This window comes from Parasteatoda tepidariorum, chromosome 4 (genome assembly GCF_043381705.1).
Source record: "Parasteatoda tepidariorum isolate YZ-2023 chromosome 4, CAS_Ptep_4.0, whole genome shotgun sequence".
Lineage (NCBI taxonomy): Eukaryota > Metazoa > Arthropoda > Arachnida > Araneae > Theridiidae > Parasteatoda > Parasteatoda tepidariorum.
The window spans coordinates 85,974,633-85,998,908 of NC_092207.1; the positions used below are offsets into that span (position 1 = coordinate 85,974,633).

Sequence of the window (24,276 nt, forward strand, 5' to 3'; positions counted from 1 at the left end):
ATTGCGTTGTAGGGAAAAAAATCAATTATATAAAAACAATGACCAAATATTAAAAAACTTCACATTATTAGGAACCTAATTGATAGAATTTTTCAAAAAATGTAAATTGCAATGCATAGAAGTAAAACATGTAACAAATCAGCTCATAAATAGCATACATTATTTCGTCATTGAGAAACTTATTACATAGAATTTTTGGAAAATAAAAATTGCGTTCTGTCAAGATTTTAAAAATATTCTAGTTTCTATAATGACAGACAATCAATATAATGTAATTTAAAATGAAACAAATTAAAAATATTTATAAAAGATCGAGTTGATCGATATTGCTTATACGTTTACAGTAAAATACTGAAGGGAAATAGGAATAATGGAATTAAGTTCAGAATTGAAATTAGATGTCTTCTACTTTTTTAAGAGATCTGTAAGTTCCTTTCAAGTCATACTTCTCCCTTTCTTTGTGCCCTTCTCTTAAATTTCTTGAATAATTTTTTTGAAGTTTAAAGTAAGTTAAATAAGAAATTAAATAATTTTTTAATTTAAAAAAAGCAAAGATTTTGTTTTAATTATCATTCACATTTTCTACTTCAAGGTTGCTATTTTAAGAGGATGGCAAACAATCTTTGTATTGATCTCTCAGACTTTTATCGACGCTGTTATTCCTGAACAAACGTTCAAAAGTTTCCACAGCTAAAAGTATATTATATTTGGGCTGGCAATGAGGTCTTACATACAAGGACATCTTACTTTTAATTTTACTTGCTTTAAATTCGATCTTCCTCAAGAAATTCTTTTCTAACAAATCTTTCGGTGAAATCTTGTATTTGTTTTGAAAGCCTAGTTCATTTACAGTGAAATAGTTTGTCAAACTATTACGATCTATGATGACATCCATCATTGGATCGTCAATTTGTAGGCGGCGAATCCGTGTTTCCGCGTGAAATATTTCAATTTGCAGCTCTCCTTCCATAGGTATGTCGAAAGATCCAGTGTTACTACTAGTGCCCTCTATAATTCTGCTAAAAATAACTTCGTTTTTCTGATTCTTTATAATTACACTTGCGTACGTCTGGGATTTAAAAGAAGCATTAGGGTTTGCTTTGTAAAATCGGAACTTTATTAATTTCTTTAAAGGATTTGCTGTGAGAGTTGCGAATTCTTCATCACTGTACGCAAGAAATTTAATTTTGTCAGTTGGAAGAGAAGGTTCCTTCATTACCTTAGCTGAAAGGAGTAGTTTATTGGGTTTATTGGCATGAACTATGGCATAAAAATCATTATAGGCAAGTTTTGTATTCTTAGCATTTGGCTCAATAAAAATCTTGTATACCCCTACAGGTACATCCTTAAAATCAATATTTTGACTCAGAATTTTTTGCTCAGTTACAGTTCGAGATCCATCCATCAGTTTTAATGTATTACCGGACAAGACATCAAGTACTTGGCTATCTATGTTAACAGTGAAATCATTTTTGAGTTTAGTGTAACTCAAATCTGATGGAGTAACCAAACTAGATAAGTACAGTAGACCTAGATTGGAATAAACATTATGCATTTCCTTGAGATCGCTTATGATGTTATTCAGAGGATAGGCTACACTGGATAAAACATAGTAATGCTCATATAGCTCTTCTTCTCGTATCGCTGCTTTTGCCAGTTTCATAAAGGGATAAACATCAACAGCAAACTCGATTGCAAAAAAGTGCATCAGTTTTTCTACTAAGAATGTTCCACTAGCATAATAAGGACGGTCATCAAATTCTTCGCGAGTCAGTTGATTGAAACGCGTAAAAGATTTCCGACCAGCTTTAAAAAACATGTGCGTCAAAAAGGACAATTTCTGTATTAAATCCCAACTCTCAACTTCGGTTTCTTTTCTGAGTATTCCAGCAAGGTTCATTTCATTTTGTTTCGAACCTTTCCATGGCATATCTTTTCCAAACGCGATGACTTGATAAAAGAAGCATAGAATATTGTTCCACACTTCACTAACTGATAATGTTTCATCGCCTATACTTTGTAATTCATGTCCATGACCTATTTCATGCAACGCCCCCCAATTTGTTGGACTGACATCCAACCAGAAGGATTTCATTGATCCTGAATTCACAGCCGTAAACTCGTGACCGTAATATGCCAACCCATATCCATTTTTGTCAGCTTTCAGAAAAAACCTGTTTCTTACGTTCTTATTGGTGCCAGTTTCTTCAAATGACAACCCTATCAAGTCACTGTAGGTAGTAAATATAAGGTCGTAGAAAGTAATTAACTGATTAAGATTTTTGCCACCAGGTAGCTTCCTCGCAGTCTCTTTGTCCACTTTCGGTATTAGGAGACCAAAGTAATCTGATTCTACGTAAGCGAATTCTGCATCTTGGGTATCCCAGAGTTTGAAGAAATCTTCTAAATTGTCTCCAAAACGAAAGATGGGAAGAATTTTTGAATTTGATGGATAGCTTATATTGATATCGCGACTATAATCTGGAGGATCATTAAGGTACTCACAATCTATGAATGGAACACTTACGGAGTTAATGCTGACAGTTGATGCTCGACCTGGTGGGGAATTGTTAACAGCAAAATTGCCTTCTGTTTTACGGTCATCGTTGAGTAGACGTACTCGTATTTGGTCAAGAAACTGACTCATGAAAACACATTCCATTTTACTGTTGGCAGCTAATATGATTCCAACTGCTGTTCGGTGATGACGGAGGCCTTTAGTCATAGGAAAATTGTACCAAACAGGCTTCGGCAGCCATGGTGCCTGAATTTTCTTTCTGGAAGTCATTTTATTTTACCTGCAATGATTATGTTGATATAAATACCTTTTTTTACACACCTTTTCATTAATAATAAGAAATTTTTTTAGAACTGTTTTTCTTTTTGTTGTGAGAAATTATACAGGGGAATTTTTTTTTTAATTTTCTGTTGCATGAGATTTTTTAACAAATCTTATATTTTCATTTCACTGATTTTAAATTTGCAATTGGTTTCTCGCCCCAAACTACAGTTTTTAAGGAACATTTTTTGACGAAATAAAGTTTAAAAATGATCTCAAAAATGGTGCAACAGACTTCAAAGGGAGTTAGATCACATCTACGAGATTAAAATAGCATAGGAACCCTGTAATATCTTCATTCGCTAGAAGCTAGATCTTATTTCGAATTGTTTTGTGGTGTACTTCTGAACTGATCATATTGGGGAAACGATCTCTAAGCCACCATTTTACCATCAATTAACCAATTTTGAAAAAAAAAATGGCGTTTAAGGATAGATTTCCGTATTTCTACATTGAGAGTTGATTTTACCAAAATGGCGGTACGTTCTGCTTAAGCTGCGGATCCAGAGCTTCAGTTTGCAGAATATACGTGGTGCTATTTTGAGTCTAACGAAAATAACAGAAGTATTCTGTTTGTGATCACCATTCTTCTAATTTAGAAATGCTATTTTAAAATACACTTCCGGAAAGTATTCGGTTCCGTTAAGTGTGTTCTTTATGAATTCATAGTTCAAAAGGATAAAATATTTCTAAAATTTTATTGGGGTACTTGTTTTGTCTGAATCTTTTTATATGCTGCAGTTTCTAAATGCCGCAATTTTCTAAAAACCTTATAGTATGATTATTTTCTAAAATAAACCCGGATTGGAATAAATTTGTTTTGTTTTCTTTCGCATATTTCTCGAAGTGTCTTATATACTTTTGTATCGGTGATATCAAATCTGCAATCAGTTTCTCCCTCCAGGTTACAGTTTCAAAGCTTTTTTAATCTATTTTTGTGAAATTTAAAAACGTTATATCTGGCTCAAATGCTGCCGCGAACTACTAAGAGAGTTAAGTCATCACGATAAGAACTGCGTAGAAACTCATGCCTGGAAATGTGGTTATAAGCCGCTAGGGTTGCTTTCTTATTAAAACCGTTTAATTCGATGCTTCTGAATAGGTCATAATAGGAAGCAACCCAAAACCTCCTTTCCGGGTATGAGTTTCCATACAAATTTAGTTCGGATGATGTGCCTTAACTCCTCTAGAAGTAATCACCCCTTGTTATTTATAAAGTTTCAAAGAAAATTTAAATACATTTTTGCATCTAACTTTATTTTATTACAAATGCTAAATTTTTTTAACATTTCTACATACATTAGCATAAATATGAATTTTAAACATGGATTTAGGTTTTAATGAATTATATATCATTCCATTGTTTTTTCCTTAAATTCACTTTATTTGGACCTTCTCTGATTATATTATTACATTAAAAATTGTTGTTATACATACCTACGAGTATTTTTAGTAAATGTTTGATTTTTTTTAAACCTATTCTTTTCCGAACATCTTTTATTCCGTACTCCTATTTTCAACAGGAAACAAATTCCATTTATTGATTGAAGTTTATCTAAACAAATAGAACAAAAATATTTGTACAATTATGCATATTTTAAAATACATATTCTTTTCAAATTAAAATATAAAAAAAATTATATATTCGTATTTTTTCCTCAGAATGGAAAAAGATAGGTTTTAGAAAGCTGAGAGATAAGATTTTAACTAAATTGTACATGTAAAATTTTCATTCTAACATTAGTTAAAAATAGCTAGCAGCAGTTTGTCCATGCAACGAAAAGTAAAGTTTACGGTAAAGAAAATTTTTTACCTTTATGATTTTAGAAAACAGGGTGAATACAAAACTATGCTGTTGTGAAGCATTTACAACAATCATGTTTGAAAACCAAGAAAAAAGTAATCTAACTGGACATTGACGATAGTTTAGCAACTTCATGATGCTGCAATAATTCTAATTGCCCAGGTTCACAATTGCGGGAAGTACAGGACACGGAATGAAAAAATCTTCATATGTGTTGAAAGAATGGAGGAAATGTTGTAGTTTAAACACTTGGACTTAAACATCCGTTCATGAGAATGAACGGCTATAATACGTACTCATCTGCAAAAAACTAAGTGGCTTCATTACATAGATCTATGGTGCGATTAAATTTTGGTTGTTTAAATGTAAAAGCAGTAAATAAGCATTTTTGCTCACAGTGAACAGTTTGAATTATATCTTAGTTATGATTATTTGAATGTTTTCTTTGAATATGTTAAAATAACAATCAAATAAAGTGTTGTATAAGTATTTTTTTTTGAGAAATTTCTAACAGCGTAGACGATTTAGAATTCAAATAAAGTCATTACACTTCAACTTTCACGGAAAACACATAATTTTTAAATATGTCTCTTTGATGCCTCAAAGATTATTCATCGTGATTTCTTCTTTCCTTAAGTTAAAACTCTAAATAATGTAAGAATTCTTTGTCATTATTATTTAAAAATTATTATTTTAGCTTACAAAATTTGATTAACTCAGTTTTTTGGGTAAAAAGTGGACAATTGAAGTTAATATAAAATTTAAATAACCAGATCAAAAAATATCGTTTACCTCATTTTAGAGTGTATATCTATAATCTAAGAAAAACAAAATCTAACTGGATTGGTTTCTGAAACATTGATGAAAGGAAGATAAAAAATATTGTATAAAAAAAAGCATCATTGAAAATTGAATAATCGTTTACAGGGTGTTTTTTAAAGACCACCCTCATTATGTATTTTTCGAATCTGTACCAAATATGAAAACAAAAATATATATGTACATATTAGGATCATAGCTTAATATTTATCCNGCAAGTAAAATTAAAAGTAAGATGTCCTTGTATGTAAGACCTCATTGCCAGCCCAAATATAATATACTTTTAGCTGTGGAAACTTTTGAACGTTTGTTCAGGAATAACAGCGTCGATAATAGTCTAAGAGATCAATACAAAGATTGTTTGCCATCCCCTTAAGATTCTTAAGATAACGGCCCTGAAGTAGAGAAAAATATTTAATTATTTTATTTATTTTAAAACTTTAAAAAAATATTAAACTAGAAATTTAAGGAAAGTTATAAAACCGCAAGAAAATGGAGAAGCATGTCTGGAAACAACCTTACAGTTCACTAAAAATGTAGGAGACATCTAATTTCAATATGGAATTGAATTTCATTATTCGTATTTCACTTCAGTATTCTCTTCTGTAAATGTAAACAACATCGATCAACTCGAAGTATTGCGTAATTATTATGGTGAATAAAGAAATAGTTATTTGAATGATATTTTATATCTTTATGCTATACGTTATAAAAGTATTATTATAATTCAAAAAATTAACAATAAATCTATTTGAAGATTAGGATAACAATAAGATATTTCTGTATGTTCTTGTATCGATATTTATATATTTTTAATTTGTTTCTTTTTCAATTACATTATATTGTTTGTCTTATATTAAAAAATTTGTATATTTTTGAAATCTTGTCAGAAAGCAATTTTTATTTTTCAAAAATTCCTTGCAATATGTTTCACGATGACAAGAAATTATTCCATATTTATGAGCAGATTTGTTATATTTTTAATCTTCACGCATTGCAATTTATATATTTTTTGAAATTCTATCTATTTATTTTCCTAATAAAGTAAAGTGTTTTGTTATTTGGTTATTGTTTTTATATAATTGAAATATTTTTCCTATAACACATTTTATGTTCTTCAAATGTTTCTTTCTACGCTTTTTTGTAATAAGATGAAATATTAAAATTGCAATGCAAAATTCTGATATATTTTTTCAAACTATTTGTGATGAAACTATTTGTGATCAAACTTGTATACTTCTAAAAGTTAAATTTAAAATTCATGCAAATTGAAATTTTGTGTTAAAATTTTGAAATCTATTTATAATACAATATTTATTTTTTGAATTATTTAATTCATAGTTATGATATGTTTTAAAACTCAATAAAAGTTTAATATTAATGCTAGGTTGTTGTATGTTTTATGCATGTAATGAACAATTGAGATAAATTTAACGTACCAAATCACTGTTTATGAGAAACAGATTCGATTTGTCACTTGCATACATTATGAAATTCTTTTAATATAATACTAAATTCAGTGTTTTGCCATTTTGGTAAGTTTTAAAATCCTTGTCAATAGTGAAGTCGAAAATCTAAAATTTAAATTGCTGTCGAGATGAAACAAATTCTGCCTGTTTTGAGAAGTTAATTTTGAGATTGATACAGAGAGATAATGCAGTATAATGTTTTTTTTGTCGCTTAATCGAATGTAACTAAATACGAATCTAAAGGGCTAATATTCTAAAAGCTGAAATAGATTGTTTTTAACATAAAGTACTATTTTTAAGTTGCACTTATTATGAAAAAAATCCTCATAACTTCAGGACTTATAAACCTATCAGCTCGAACTTTATCTCAATCAATTCTGTTTAGCGGAAAACACACCTACTTGTTCATATAGTAGTCTTAAAGTTACACAAAGTAGTTAGAAACACAAAGTCTCACGTAAGTATTATTAACATTCTCATACTAGACAGCAACATCGCACATAGTTAACTATCCGATATTCTTTGTTAAATATCCAAACAGCAACGTATCAATCATCTTGCAATTACTGTCGTAGTTATATCCATTTAGTTTATTATCCTTGAAGATATTAAAATGTAAGTAAGAATAAAAATATTCTACGTTTAAAAACTATATCATCAATGTCTGTTTAACTATAAATGCCTAGATAACGATGATCCAAGTGACACAAAATCGAAGTGTATGATAAAAACTAGAGAAAATCTCTCTAAATTATCCTGGTGAACTCTTAAAGTATTTTAAAAAGGAAATTATTATTTCTTTTTAATCGCTCAAAAATAAGTAGAGAAATTTTGCTGGTTCTCACGGCTTGAGGGAAAAACTTGAAATAATAATTATTGCATGCTTTTATCTAAAAATGGAACCAAAAGGCGGATGTGAGTAATAAAATATGAGAATTCGTTTAGTTTTCAATAATAAATTAGGAAGGAGAATTAATATGAAGAAATAACATAAAAAAGATTAGTTTAAGCTTGTAATGACACACCCCAAAATGTGAATTACTATCTAAAAAATTTAAGAAAAAAAGTGCAATACACAGGAAACTTTGTGAAAAGCGCAATTAAGATGAAAGAGACACATACAGTTAATATATGAAAGTAAAAAGAATTGTAAAAAACACTCTTTTGTAAAACTTATAAAAATTTTCACAATTGAAATGTAATAGAAAAAAAATTCTATAGTAGTGTTACCAAAATATTGAAGAATTTTAATTTTAATTTTTCATAGTTTTTCTGACTTTTTTTCAGTTTTAAAAATGTTTCTTTAAAGATCACGATTAAATTTTTCCCTAACAAATATCATAAGAAGTCAATTCAACAAAGTTTTCTATCGAAATGTTAAATTTTTATATACATTTTAAAAACGCAAAAATTCGAAAACATAAAAGGCAAAAAAAATTTTTTTGACATATTTTGTTATCGGAAAGAAAACTCAATCTGAAATTAAACTTCAGATTATTATTAAAAAAATTTGTTCATTGGTCGTTATTTTGAAGTTCAGGACTTTAGTGTTGCTTAAGAAAATGACTTCGAGAAATTTTTGACAGAGGATGAGTAAATGGACAGTGTCAATCATCCATGAAAAATTTAGTTACCGAGCGAGAAGTCAAATTGCATTCGTTAGTTACTTCTTTTAATAATTTAGGCAAAGGAATTTCTTTTTATCAAAAATCATTAATTTTACATTTTAAGCAAAGTTATAATAGTTTGTCCTTAATATTCAACTTTTCCATTTGTTTCCGGTTTATAGGTTGAAAATATAATAGAAAAATTTTAATTTTTGAAACTTTTTAGAATGAGAAGATATAAATGATGCGTTACGAGTTTGAATGTGGAAAAAAATGGTGCAAAAAATTAAACTATGCTTTTGTTGTTACAGATTTAGTCGCACAAGACCAAATATATCGAGTATGATAATCAATCATTAAGGAAGGTTAAATAGTTTTAGTAAAATTATAACAATTAAAACCGCCTATACTAACTATCGCAATTATTTTGCGAGGTTTGTCAACTGGGGAAATTGCTTGAAGTAATGCAAATCGTTTTTGTCTAGGTTTTTTATTTATTTGACAAGTATGACAAAGTTTATTAAAATATGTAATATCTGAAGTAATAGTTTCCCAGTACTAAACAGGAGAAAGAAAATTAATTGTTTTTGGAATCCCATGATGAACTAATACTTTTTTGAGTAATTTCAATTAATTTAGGTCTTAAGGAAAAAGGAATGACAGTTTTCGTGAAACTCTTTTTACATAAGCATAAAACATTATCAATTTCATTGAAATTTCCAACTAAATTATCGTTTTGTTGTGCTTCACGAATTTCGCCTAAATACCAAAGATGTGACATTCCGTAATTTTATCAATTTTATCATTAATTTTATCAATATTAGGTCTTCATTATTATCAATATTAGGTCTTCATTATTATCATTATTAGGTCTTCAATATTAGGTCTTATGAAGCCGTTGCCGAGAGGTGGGATAAGAACAGGTCTTCGGTCAGGGAATAGGATGTCAATGATTTTTTAAATATTGCCAAGTGAACGATCATTCCAAGTGACACAAAATCGAAGAACACAAGCATAAAAATTATCCTTGTGAAATCTCATACAAAAAGTTAATAATTTTTTCTTGCACATCAAAATGGCTCAAAAATGGTTCTTCTGTAAGTTTAGTTTCCTTGTCTGACACTAAAAACATAGTTATTTTTCTGTCTAAACTAGAAGTACTAAAGTCCTCCATAATGTGAAACCTGCAAATGACCTAGTGTGGGTATCTTAATCCTGATTGGTTTTTGAAACATAACATTTGCTATTATAGTTCTTTACATTCTGTTTCGAGTAAACCAAGGAAGTCAAATATCAATTCTCTTAAGTTACCCATTCTATTTTCTTTCACAAAGATTCTTTCAGGAAGATTTCAATTGTTTCACTATATATTTCTTTCCTCGCAACTTCGATGAATAATTCGTTTGTTTGGCTTCGTACCTGTCTTTGTGCTAAGTAAGAAATAGAATAGAAATCCTTCTTGCGAAAGAATCTTTGTGAAAGAATATAAAATGAATCATTGTAAGAGGATTGATATTTGATGGGCTTGGCTTAGTCGAAATATAATAGAAAGAACAGTTACTAACGTAAGCTAATGCCAAGTTTTAATAACCAATAATCCTCAAAATGCTCACACGACGTCACCAGCAAGTATCCCATTGAAATTAAAAATAATTGGTTATGCATTCAAATGCAAAATTAATAAAAATGTTGTACTTATTGCTTTGAAGAAACGCAAAATAGACTACTTAACGTAGCCACTACGTAAACTATCTTTGAAACCAACGATTCTTAATTAATTTATGTAATATTTGCATATTGAAATAAGCTATGTACTAAAGACAAAATGTATTCGTTAAGAAGAACCGTTAAAAACTGCCATAGTATTATTGATGACAATGTTTAATTAATATTGATTATATGTATTTTTTTATTATTTAAAACCGTACAAACGCAATCGTACGTAAATAACATAATTGAATAGCTGACCCAATTGTGAGTTTACGACTACCAATGTTCAACTCCGTAGCCTTGTAATTTTCAACTCAATCCAGAAAATAAGGGAACTTCTGGATCAAGTATGAAGATAAATTTGCCTTTATACAGGACTTTTTGATGGGAATAACCCTTTTACAGTTAGCTTGGCGCAAGGGGACTCTAACGCATGATCCTTCTACCTTTAAAAGATATTTTACATCAGCATTGTGGTTGGTGCGGGCAGTGTGCGGAATTTGTATCGACCAGATATTGCTGGGATTCGAACCCGGTTCACCTTATTGGAAAGAGAATGCTCTCTCTCCTAAGCCACCGCGGCTCTGTAACGCTGATTAGCGCATAATACGTTCAGCCTACGTCTCTGTGCTCCCTATATTTGGATTCTTCCACTCATTTATACTTTGCTCTCTTGAAATCTGTTTGTATTTTTTTGACCAAGTCATTCCTGATCTACCTCTTTTCCTTCTTCCATCATGGGTCCTGGAGAGAGAATCGTGCGTTAATTTTTTTCTTGGCATTTTAAGTACATGTAAATTCCATTTCCACTTTCTCTTGTTGGTTTGTTCGTCCATTGTAATAAGGTTGGCTTTGTCTGATTTTTTTTTTAAAATTTCTTATTTTTACGTAGCAAAAGAGTATGAAAACTTCTTTAAAGCAATTTTTCTTTTTTGAAAATTTGCAAGCTACTGGATGTCTGACTTTCTAAGGGAAAAGTTTTCAGATCCATAAATATTAACGTAATCTTCTAATCACGCACCTGCTTATTACGACATTTTATTGTTTACGTTTACAGCCAGTTTAACTGTATGATACTCGAGTTAAAGGGGCACTAATAAGGAGGCCTGTATGAACTACACCGTAAAAAATTCCGGATAAAATTACATTATAAACTACCGGCACTTTATGTACACCATCCATAAAATTCATTTTTACAGTTAAATATTATACCGTAAATTTTCGCAAAAATATTTACTTAATTAAAGATTTAATAATTTTAAGGTAATAACTACTGTAAAAATTAACGGTTCATCAGTTTTTTGATCAGTAACATGTTCCGGAGAAAATGGAATTTACTGTAAAAAGTACCCACATTCAGGGTGCAGGTACGTCTTACCGTGATTTGATACATAATTTTTTACAGTGTACACTCTATAACAAAAAAAAGACGCACCAAGTAACAATCATCCGATTGCTTTGAAATTTCGTATACATGAACATTTTGAACAGATATGGCTGGAATGATGCCGACTGGGGACGTATAGTCTTTAGCGACGAATCCAGCTTCCAACTGTGTCCTGACGATCATCGAAGACGTGTTTGGAGACGCACAGGGCAGAGGGGGGATCCTGCCTTCACTATTGCACGTCACACCGGCCCTCAACAAGGCATTATGGTCTATGGTGGCATTTCCTTTGACAGCCGGACCCCTTTGGTCGTCATTAGAGGTACATTTACTGCACAGCGGTACGTCGACGACATCCTAAGACCTGTTTTGCAACAGTTCCTTTTGCAGCGCCCTGGGCTGGTTTTTCAGCAGGGCAATGCCAGATCACATACGGCACGTGTTGCTAAGAACTATCTGCAAGTTTGTCAAACTCTTCCTTGAACTGCTAGATCTCTCTCCCATCGAGCATGTCTGGGATATGATGGGAAGGGGAATTGCATCTGGCACGGAATGTTGATGACCTTGTTCGACAATTGGATCGAATTTGGCAGGAAATACTGCAAGAGACCATCCGGGAGCTTTATCGGTCTATGCCACGCCGTGTGGCAGCTTGCATCCAGGCTAGAGGCGGGTCAACACCTTATTGAACTTGTTACTGTAACTCTGCAATAAATTATTCAATTGTTCTGAAATTTTAATCATTTACTATCCTGTACATTGTCATCCCATCCACTAATTTTCGTTTCAATCGTACAACTCCTTCTTGGTGCGTCGATTTTTTTATTATAGAGTGCATATAAAATTCCTGTTCATAAGTACTTCTTTTATTACTGTTTCAGAATCATTTTTGCTTGGTAACCTTAAACTGAAATTTATGCTTCTTGAGCAACTATTTGAGCACGTTTCCGAAGTAGCCAGGCAGTTCGTGGGTTAAAAACCATCACTCGAACACTTTTAAATCTTTAGAAAATGTAATTGAACTTCTTTTATTTTATGTATGTTATTTGAACAACTATATTAAGAAGATTCTCAAGCAGTCGAACAGTTTGCATACTAGAAATCACCTGCCGAACATCTTTAAAAGAAAACAAAATGTTATTGAATATACGGTAGGGTAAACCAACCAGTGAAGGAACACTACCCAGTGAAGGAACATTTCATATATATTGATTAAAAATAAGAATTTGAGAGTTTTTCTTTAGAGTGTTTGGTAACAATAGCTTACTGCCAAACAATAGGAAGTCATCTAGCAATGTTTTGGATTACCTGGTCACATAGACTTCTCGGGAAAAAAATTTTGAATTTGTTATTATCTCTGCAAAACCTTGTTTCCTTGAAAATATTATAAGGTGAGTGTTTGTATTTATATGTTTGAAGTGGAATTAATCGCATGTAATAGTTTTATTTTTCTCACTGTGAAAAAGAGAATTCAAAATATAGTTATTGATGTTATGTTTTATTTTTTTAAGCATCATAATATAATAAAGTACTGAGATAAGGGGGTGTTTATTCACTGGATCACCAAACTATGAAAAACCAGTGAAGGAACAAGTGTTCCTTTACTGGTTTTTTTTCTAAGTTAATGAAAATAAAAGATAAACTTTAATTTTCTTGTACCTTTAGTGATGTTCCGCATCAAAAGTATGTTAAAAATACGAAAAACAACTTTTAACCAGTGAGGGAACATGTTCCTTTACTGGGCATAGATTTCCCAGTGAATGAACAGTATGTGTTAATATGTTGACACTTTAATTTTCAATTCCTGATTGCAAAAAAAAGTTTAAATTTCCAGGTATTTATATGTTATAATTTCAAGAAAAGGCTTGTTTTTAAATATTTGTATTGCTTATAAATTCATAAAGAGCATTAGAAAATAACTAAAATTAAGTGTTCCTTTACTGGGTGTTCATTCACTGGTAAGAGCTGTTCCTTTACTTGGTCTTCTTACTACTTGTTATTTGAATCTCCAAAACTTTAAAACAATCTTATGGAAGTTCTCTAAAATTTTTTTACGTAATTTTTCAATTAGTAACAAATATGTTGACACTGTCATTTAACTAAAATTACGAATTTTTAAGTTAATATGATTTTTTAAAAGGCAAGCAAAGCATAAGTGTTCCCTCACTGATTAGTTTACCCTACTTTATTTTTAAATTCATGTATGATATTCGGACAACTATTTAAAAATGCTTTCTTATTGGGTAATCACACACACACACACCAACATTTAACCCGTGAAAACTACCTGCTGGATACTAATACAGGCCTGATACAGGAGCCTGAAATTTTGCAAGTTTCTCTATTTTAACCATGCTATCAAATTCCCCCTAAATCCATACAGCTTTAAGTTTTTGATAAAACATTTTTAACTGGTAAGATAACAAAAAGTTTTGGTTTGATTTATTTCAATTAACTAGCATTTTACGCCAAAGTCCGTTTTAAATTTTTTTTTTTCAGAAATAGCCTAGATTTTATCAAAAGTAAGAGTTCTGTTTTTCTTATTTTTTTTAGCTGGCAAACGAAAGGGAAACTTTTTAAGGGATAACGAGATCCATCAATGGTTTTCCTCAATATTTGATGGATCTTTCAATATTTGGTGAGCTAATGATTTCCTATAACTGTATAAAATTTGGAGGCCTATATCCAAATTGTGGTTGCCAGGTTCACACATCTGAATAAGAAGACTCACAATGTGAAAGAAAATTGGAAGAAACTCACAGAAAAAAAATTAAGGTTTAGTGATACTGAATTTGAAGAAAATATTATAGGTTCGTGAATCGCTTCTAAGGTAAATAAACTACGTAAATCATGTAAATTATTATAAATTAATTGTATATTGTTAAATTGACTATCAAATTTTATGTAGATTGAATTTCTCATATCCAACTCTTAGCCTGTTGATCAATTCTGTCACAACAGGTGACCAAATTTCAAGAACTTTTTTTAAAAAAAATTGAATGAGTATCATAAATTATATAATTAATTGAGCTATTTACTTAATATTTTCACTCTAGAAAAGAACGTCCATGTTTTTCTTCAGACATTTGTTTGTTTTACTTATTATCAATAGTCGATGGAAACACGAAAAACGTGAAGTGCAATATTTTTGAAAGACTTGGAGAGAGATTTAAGTAATAATAGAAATGATTGGGAATGAAATTATTTGTTATAGGTCCGACAAAAGGAGAAAAAATTTCGTCATTAGTCAAATAGTAAAACTCGTAGTTTTTAAAATTTTTATTGTCAATTTCTTTTTAGCTTTGTCTCTGTTAAGTCTACTTTAGACTGAAACTTTCAATCAGTGATAAATTTTGCTCGCACCTTAGAGCTTTAGCTAGTATTTAATTGGAATCTTGTCTAAATTTCGATTCACAAAAAATTTCCCAGACAAGCTGGTACTCATAGATCTAAAGCTAGGTGGGTTCAAGCAGCCACTGGGGATCGAGCCCCAGTTTTCTGCAATGACAGTTCAGTACTTTAACCACCGAGGCATCGCGGCTATTTATAATATGGTAATAAATGTATTTCATTCCATGAAATTATGTATTACATTCCATGTATGGAATTATGTATTTCACTCCATGAAATTATGATGTAACTTATATTGTTGATAAAAAAACGCATTTAATTAGTGAAAATAATAATGAAATTCTAGTTGTCAAAGGTTTTTTTTGAAAAATTGTGACAGAATAACGAATCACCTTGATCGTAACATTATCTTTTCCTCAACGTGTTCAAAATAAAATAACAGAAAAAAATATATAGTGTGTTATCGATAACAAGTAATCGATAACATGTTTCACAGCATCTCTATTAAAAAATCGAAGGTAGGAATTTTATTATGTTGGAAAACACATCGGTAAATGTTCGATTTTTTCAAATTTATTGGTTAAAACGTTGACTCAAAGATAGAAATAGAATATATGCAATTATACACGCATGTGCGATGGGCAAGTGTGTTATACACAAATGTGCGATGGGCGAAATCTGATATTGTTATCAGAACTTGTTTTTGAATTAATTGTATCATATTGTTTGCTAATAATTGCAAATCTGTTATCTTTTAATGAAAATGATATAAAATTGGCATATATTTCTACAGTTTTCTGAATAAAAACAAATTATCTCCTATGTTTTACTTGTGGCTTCAATTTAAAAACTTGTGGATCCTTCTGAGTAAGTTTTCTAATTCGTTTGCGTACAGATTTCATTTTTAGCTTTTGGGAATAAATTTGTTTTATATTCTTTTAAGCATTTTTGCGCATGATTTTAATAAGGTAAGATACAACTTATATGATTATAAATAGAAATTTTAATAAAAACAGGTTTCTTTTGTTAGAGAAATGAAATTTTCATAAATAAGGGCCTTCTCTTATTGTCTACTAGCCGCCTAAGGCAGCCAGCTGTCCGCCACGCTGAAGGTTTTCACAAATAAAGTTTTTTAAAACGTGCAGGAAATCTGAAGATTAGTGGACAATTAAAGTGTTCCTGTCCTGCAATTTTGTCTTCATATCCAGTTCTGCTGCAGATGTNGAAAAAGCATAGATTTTCTTACAAAATGACTGATAACTAAAAAACTAATCCAAATTTTTGAAAAAGAAAAAAAATACTTCTTCATTATGTCAAAACACAATTATGTGTCGAGTTTCGAGCCTGGGCGAGGCTTCTGGGGCGATATATTGTGATTACAGACACACACACACACACACACACAGCCGCTTTTATTATTATGTATAGATGCAGGTTTGAAGTAGAGGAATTGAGTTTCAATATTAATAGGAAAGCGTTCCGCATACTTGCTTGCTGTCTATAGAAAGTTAAATATAAAGACTTGTAAAAGACGATTAAGCGCTTTTAACTCATAGGAATATTATTTAACTCATAGAATCGTTGTTGTATTCTTAGGACTGTTATTTTACTCTTAAGGTCATTTATTGTTCAGAACTTATTTCCAGTAATCAAATTGCTTTAATTGGAGAACAGTTTTCAATAATTGTTGATTTGCAGTCTGACCCTAAATTTTAACGAATATTTATTTCTGAGAACACAAATTATCTTACATTATATCGATGTATTATCGATATACAAAGTACTGCCATAATAATAGAAATGAAGGGAAGCTCTTAAGCCAATTATCCTGAATCGTAATTATAATAATAATAGAATTTAAAATTAGATTCCAATTAGTTCAATCAATTCAGTAGATCCTTCGAAAGAAACTAATCTCTGTTTTCTCTCGAAATAGAACTTGTTGCTGTTTATTGCATACACCTTCCCGCACTGTGCTTTTTTAGCTTACGAAAGCGTTTCTTCATGTGATAAATATTAAGCTATGACCCTAATATGTATATATACTTTTTTGTTTTCAAATTTGGTAGAGATTCGAAAAATACATTTTGAGTGTAGTCTTTAAGAATCACCCTGTAAGCAATTATCTAAACTTCAATAAAGCATTTTTGATGAAAATTTTTTTAGCTTTTTAGCCTTTTCTGAAATTCCAGTCAGATTTTGTTTTTCTATGATTATAGATAAACACTCTAAAATGCAGTGAACGATATTTTTCAATCTGGTTTTTTGAATTTTATATTAATTTTAATTGTCTTTTTACGCAAAAATTGAGTTAATCAAAGTTTGTGATCTAAAATAATAATATTTAAACAATAATGACAAAGAATTCTTACATTATTTAGAGTTTTAACTTAATTTTAATATTAATAGTTTCAACTTAAGAGTTTTAATTTTTGGAAAGAAGAGAACACGATTAATAATCTTTGAGGCATCGAAGAGACACATTTAAAAAGTATGAGAAGATTATGAAATTCTATGAAAATTATTATTTTCTGAGAAAGTTGAAGTTAAAAATAAAACACCTGACTTCATTTGAATTTTAAATCGTCTTTACTGTTAGAAATTTCTCAAAATAAATCGTAAATAGCACTTTATATGATTGTAATTTTACCATATTCAAACAAATCATAAATAAGATATTTTTTAAACTGTTCACTATGAGAAAAAATGTTTATTTACAGTTTTTACCAAATACGTCTAAAGAGCCAAAATTTAATAGCACCAACTAGATCTATATAATAAAGCCATTTAGTTCCTTGCAGATGAGTGCGTATTGTAGCCAACAGGACCAATCTGTCAGTCTCATGAACGAAGGTTTAAGTCCTAGCGTTTAAACACTACAATATTTTCTACATTTCTTCAACACATGAAGACTTTCCGTGTTCCCAAATTGTGACCCTGGGCAATTAGAATACGACACTCTCATTCACGTATAGATTGCAGCATTATAAAGTTGCTAAACTATAGTCAATGTCCAGTTAGATTACTTTTTTATGGTTTTCAAGCATGATTGTTGTAAATGCTTAACAGCAGCATAGTTTTGCATTCACCCTGTTTTTTAACCATACGAGTTGTTAACAGTTTAAAAACCATAAAGGTAAAAAATGCTCTTTACCGTGAATTTTACGGTTTATTGCATGGACAGACTGCTACTGGTTATTTTAAGATAATTTTAGAATGAAAATTCTAGATGTGCAATTCAGTTAAAATCTTGTCTCTCGGCTTTCAAAAAACTATCTTTCTTCATTCTGAGGGGACAAAAAACGTATATAATTTTCTTAATATTTTAATTTAATAGGAATATGTATTTAAAATGTTCATAATTGCACAGATATTTTTTTTCTATTTGTTTAGCTTAACTTCAATAAATAAATGGAATTTGTGTCTTATTGAACATTGGAGTACAGAATAACAGATGTTTGGAAAAGGAAAGGATTAAAAAAAATCAAACATTTACTAAAAAATCTCCTCGGTAAGTATGGCAACAGTTTATAGTGTAATATTATAAACAGGGGAGGGTCGAATAAGGTGAATTTTAAGGGAGAAAAAAACAATAGAGTGATACCTAAAACCACCTAAAACTACAACCACACCTAAAACCACACATATTTAAAATTTATTTTTATGTAAATGTACATAGAAATTATTCAATGGCAAAAAATTTATAATTTGCAACAAAATAAAGTTAAATGTAAAAATATATTTAAATTTTTTGTAACTTTATATGTAACAAGGGGTGATTAACTTCTAGCGGAGTTAGGACACATCATTGAAACTGAATTTGTTTCGAAACCCATAGCCAAAAATGACGTCTAGGATTGCTTCATATTATGACATATTCAGAAGCAGAGAAAGAAAGAATTTTAATAACAAAACAACCCTAGTGGCATATAACGACATTTCCAGGTTCTATGAAGTTTTTATACTGAAAATGTAACCTAACTCTCTTAGAAGTTTGGGGCAGCATTTGCGCAAGATGTAACGTTTTTAAATTTGACAAAAAATAGATTAAAAAAGTTTTTTTTAAAAAAAGAACTGTAACTTGGAGGGAGAAACGAATTGCATATTTGAAATTAGTGATGCAAAAATATAAAAAATATGTCGAGAAATATGCAAAAGAAAGCAAGACAATTTTATTCCCCTTTCGGCTTATTTTAGAAATTAATCATGCAATAAGATTTTAGAAAATTGCCATATTTTTAATGCAAAGGTTCAGACATTATTTATAACTTCATTTCGTATAAAAAAGGATGAAAAATGTCCCTTAAAAAAGCTGCAGCTTGGATCGAGAAATCAGTGGATTCTCGGTCCAAGGATCGAGATTTGAAATCAGTGAAGCGAATATCTTCTTGCAACAAAAAAAAATTGTTCTAGAAAAAGATTTATTTTTTATTATTAGTACAAAGGTGTGTAAAAAATATTTTTATATCAACGCAATCATTGCAGGTGAAATAAAATGACTTCCAGAAAGAAAATTCAGGCACCATGGCTGCCGAAGCCTGCTTGGTACAATTTTCCTATGACTAAAGGCCTCCGTCATCACCGAACAGCAGTTGGAATCATATTAGCTGCCAACAGTAAAATGGAATGTGTTTTCATGAGTCAGTTTCTTGACCAAGTGCGAGTACGTCTACTCAACGATGACCGCAAAACAGAAGGCAATTTTGCTGTTAAAAATTCCCAGCCAGGTATAGCATCATCTGTCAGCATTGACTCTGTAAGTGTTCCATTCATAGATTGTGAGTACCTTAAAAATCCTCCAGATTATAGTCGTGATATCAATATAAGCTATCCATCGGGTTCAAAAATTCTTCCTGTCTTTCGTTTTGGTGACAAGTTGGAGGATTTCTTCAAACTCTGGGATATCCAAGATGCAGAATTTGCTTACGTAGAATCAGATTACTTCGGTCTCCTTATACCGAAAGTAGACAAAGAGACTGCGAGGAAGCTACCTGGTGGCAAAAATCTCAATCAGTTAATTACTTTCTACGACCTTATATTTACTACATACAGTGACTTGATAGGGTTGTCATTTGAAGAAACTGGTACCAATAAGAACGTAAGAAACAGATTTTTTCTGAAAGCTGACAAAAATGGATATGGGTTGGCGTATTACGGTCACGAGTTTACGGCTGTGAACTCAGGATCAATGAAATCCTTCTGGTTGGATATCAGTCCAACAAATTGGGGGGCGTTGCATGAAATTGGTCATGGACATGAATTACAAAGTATAGGCGATGAAACATTATCAGTTAGTGAAGTGTGGAACAATATTCTATGCTTCTTTTATCAAGTCATCGCGTTTGGTAAAGATATGCCATGGAAGGGTTCGAAACAAAATGAAATGAACCTTGCTGGAATACTCAGAAAAGAAACCGAAGTTAAAAGTTGGGATTTAATACAGAAATTATCATTTTTGACGCACATGTTTTATAAAGCTGGTCGGAAATCTTTTACGCGTTTCAATCAACTTACACGCGAAGAATTTGATGACAGTCCTTATTATGCAAGTGGAACATTTTTAGTAGAAAAACTAATGCACTTCTTCGCAATTGAGTTTGCTGTTGACGTTTATCCTTTTATGAAACTGGCAAAAGCAGCAATACAAGAAGAAGAGCTATATGAGCATTACTATGTTTTATCCAGTGTAGCCTATCCTCTGAACTACATCATAAGCGATCTCAAGGAAATGCATAATGTTTATTCCAATCTAGGTCTGCTGCACTTATCTAGTTTGGTTACTCCATCAGATTTGAGTTACACTAAACTGAAAAATGATTTCACTGTTAACATAGATAGCCAAATATTTGGTGTCTTGTCCGGTAATACAATAAAACTGATGGATGGATCTCGAATTGTAACTGAGCAAAAAATTCTGAGTCAAAATATTACTTTCGATGATGTACCTATAGGAGTATACAAGATTTTTATTGAGCCAAATGCTAAGAATGCAAAATTTGCCTTTAATGATTTTTATGCGGTAGTTCATGCCAATAAACCCAATAAACTACTCCTTTCAGCTAAGGTAATAGAGGAACCCTCACTTCCAACTGACAAAATAAAATTTCTTGCTTACAGTGATGAAGAATTCGCAACTCTTACAGCAAATCCTTTAAAGAAATTAATAAAGTTCAGATTTTACAAAGCAAACCCTAACGGTTTTTTTAAATCCCAGACGTACGCAAGTGTAGTTATAAAGAATCAGAAAAACGAAGTTATTTTTAGCAGAATTATAGAGGGCACTAGTAGTAACACTGGATCTTTCGACATACCTATGGAAGGAGAGCTGCAAATTGAAATATTTCACGCGGAAACACCACAACACCTAAAATTTGATGATCCAATGATGGATGTCATCATAGATCGTAATAGTTTGACAAACTATTTCACTGTAAATGAGCGAGGCTTTCAAAACAAATATAAGAATTCACCGAAAGATTTGTTAGAAAAGAATTTCTTGAAGAAGATTGAATTTAAAGCAAGTAAAATTAAAGGTAAGATCTCCTTGTTTGTAAGACCTCATTGCCAGCCCAAATATAATATACTTTTAGGTGTGGAAGCTTTTGAGCGTTTGTTCAGGAATAACAGCGTCGATAAAAGTCTGAGAGATCAATACAAAGATTGTTTGCCATCCCCTTAAGATTCTTAAAATAACGACCTTGAATTAGAGAAAAATATTTAATTGTTTTATTTATTTTATCTTTAAAAAAATATTAGACAAGAAATTTAAGAAAAGTTTTAAAACAACAAGAAAATGGAGAAGCATGTTTTGAAACAACCTGACAGATCATTTAAAAAGTAGAAGACATCTAATTTCAATTTGGAATAGAATTTCATTATTCGTATTTCACCTCAGTATTTTCTTCTGTAAATGCGTATACAACATCCACCAACTCGAAGTATTGTGTAATTATTATAATAAATATATATATTTATCTATATATTTAATTTGTTTCTTCTTAAATTACATTATATTGTTTGTCTTTAGTATATTTTATTACTAAAATTAGTATATTTTTGAAATCTTGTCAGAACGCAATTTTTATTTTTTAAAAATTCTATGTAATATCCTTCACGAAGGACAAGAAATTATTCCATATTTATGAGTTGATTTGTTATATTTTTTATCTTTATGCATTGCAATTAATATTTTTTGAAAAATTCTATCTATTAATTTTCTTAATTATCTGAAGTTTATTGATAATTGGTTATTGTTTTTATACAATTGAAATAATTTACCCATAACACATTTTATGTTCTTCAAATGTTTATTTTCTACGATTTTTATAATAAGATGAAATATTAAAATTGTAATATAGTAACCTGATATATTTTTATGAACTATTTGTGATGCAATTTGTATACAGGTACTTCTAAAAGTTAAATTGATTATTTATGAAAATTAAAAGAAATTACAAACAATTTTGTGTAAAAATTTAGAAATCCATTTATAATACATTTTTATATTTTTTTGAACTATTTAATTTCTAGTTATGATATGTTTTGAAACTCAATAAAAATGTTATAATAATGCTAAGATGTTGCATTTTTCATTCGTTTAAGCAACAATTGAGATAAATTTAACGTATCAAATCACATGTTAATGAAAAATAGATTCGTAACTTGCATACATTATGGTAATTTTTTACCATAATACTGAACACGGTGTTCTGCCATTAATGTATATTTTAAAGTCCTTGTCAATAGTGAACTCTAAAATACAGATACATCATGGATCGCGAAACAATTATTTTAATAAGTTTTTAATTAATATTAAATTAACATTAATTATCTCATTTATTTTATTCAATAAAGTTTTAAAATATTTAAGATAGGAATAAACAAAGAAAAAGCTATCGAAATTTAACGAATCACTTCTAAGTAAGGTGGGACGAAAACATAAAAACCTGTTTGATTGTCGGAGAAAACAGACGTGGATAAAACTAGAAAGGCGATTTCTAGAAACATTTTCAAGTTTTACTAAGTAAACTGGTTTCGTCATTTTCATTCCCTCCCTCCTAAGTAATGATCGTTAAATTTTGTTAGCGTTTTTTGTTTTCCCGCGTTAAATATTCATTCACGATTCCTTAGCATTTTGACTTTATTCATGACAAGGATTTAGAAAATATATATTTTAAGTTTGGACTTTACAAATTAGATTCGATAAAAGCTAGCAGCTTCAAAAAACAAGCGCAAAATACATTAGTTTGCAAAGTCATCCTAGATTCTATTCTTTCGACCTATTTTCCACTTTATTGGGTGAATCTAGGTTTTTTCGAGAAGGTTGTATGACGTGTAGTACTTATTTTCACGAAAACTGTTGAGTGAATAGAGATAAGATGAGAATTGTTACCTATTTTCTTAAAATATACGAAATAAGAACAAACTCTAACGCTATGAAAGTATTTTCAAATGGCAATTCGATAAAAGCTAGCAGTTTCGAAAAACAAGAATAAAATACATTAGTTTGTAAAGTCATCCTAGATTCTATTCTTTCGACCTATTTTCCACTTTATTGTGCGAATCTTGGTTTTTTCGAGAAGGTTGTATGACGTGTAATACCTATTTTCACGAAAACTTTTGAGTGAATAGTGATAAGATGAGCATTGTTATCTATTTTCTTAAAATATACGAAATAAAAACAAACTCTAACGCTATCAAAGTGTTTCCAAAGGGCAATTCGATAAAAGCTAGCAGTTTCGAAAAACAAGAGTAAAATACATTAGTTTGTTAAGTCATCCTAGATTCTATTCTTTCAACCTATTTTCCACTTTATTGGGTGAATCTAGGTTCTTTTCGAGAAGGTTATAGGACGTGTTCGTGTAGTACTTTGTTTCACAATAATTGTTGACTGAATAGTGATAAGAGGAGCATTTTTATCTATTTTCTTAAAATATACGAAATAAAAACAAACTGTAAAGCTATCATACTTTCAAATGGTATACAATTTAATTTAAGTTATGTAGCAAACAAACCAGACACAAAAAGTTATTTATATGTTGTTCTGTTCTATAATTTTTGTTAAGTTTATAAGATGGAAATATGCTAAATTTGAGTTTAGTTATTTTATTAAAACTTGTAGCTATTGTAGATGGTTGAAATGTCAAAAGTGATTCAATAAACAAAAAAGTTACTCTGGTTACAAAATTAAATTTAGAATTGGGGCAGATAAATTGTATAGATCAGTTTTAAACCATTGGCAATTGTATAAATACATGACTTCCACATGGGCATTTTTGATTTAAATTTTT

General features: G+C 30.3%; 2 protein-coding genes across 2 annotated transcripts; one reads left to right on the forward strand and one right to left on the reverse strand.

Annotated features, from left to right (window-relative positions):
- Nucleotides 1-601: 601 nt before the first annotated feature.
- Nucleotides 602-4,395, reverse strand: LOC107450386 (uncharacterized). The gene is made up of 2 exons (XM_043040035.2): nt 4,277-4,395; nt 602-2,798 (listed from the first exon to the last, which is right to left on the reverse strand). The coding sequence occupies exon 2, from the start codon at nt 2,786-2,788 to the stop codon at nt 602-604; it is 2,187 nt and encodes a 728-aa protein (XP_042895969.1). The 5' UTR covers nt 2,789-2,798; nt 4,277-4,395.
- Nucleotides 4,396-15,632: 11,237 nt separating this feature from the next.
- On the forward strand, nt 15,633-22,334 carry LOC107450382 (uncharacterized). The gene is made up of 3 exons (XM_016066158.3): nt 15,633-15,853; nt 18,380-18,497; nt 19,472-22,334. The coding sequence occupies exon 3, from the start codon at nt 19,482-19,484 to the stop codon at nt 21,663-21,665; it is 2,184 nt and encodes a 727-aa protein (XP_015921644.2). The 5' UTR covers nt 15,633-15,853; nt 18,380-18,497; nt 19,472-19,481; the 3' UTR covers nt 21,666-22,334.
- Nucleotides 22,335-24,276: the final 1,942 nt, after the last annotated feature.

Coding starts and splice junctions, on each gene's coding strand:
- LOC107450382 (XM_016066158.3), top strand. CDS start 19,482: ATGACTTCCAGAAAGAAAATTCAGGCACCATGGCTGCCGAAGCCTGCT.
- LOC107450386 (XM_043040035.2), bottom strand. CDS start 2,788: ATGACTTCCAGAAAGAAAATTCAGGCACCATGGCTGCCGAAGCCTGTT.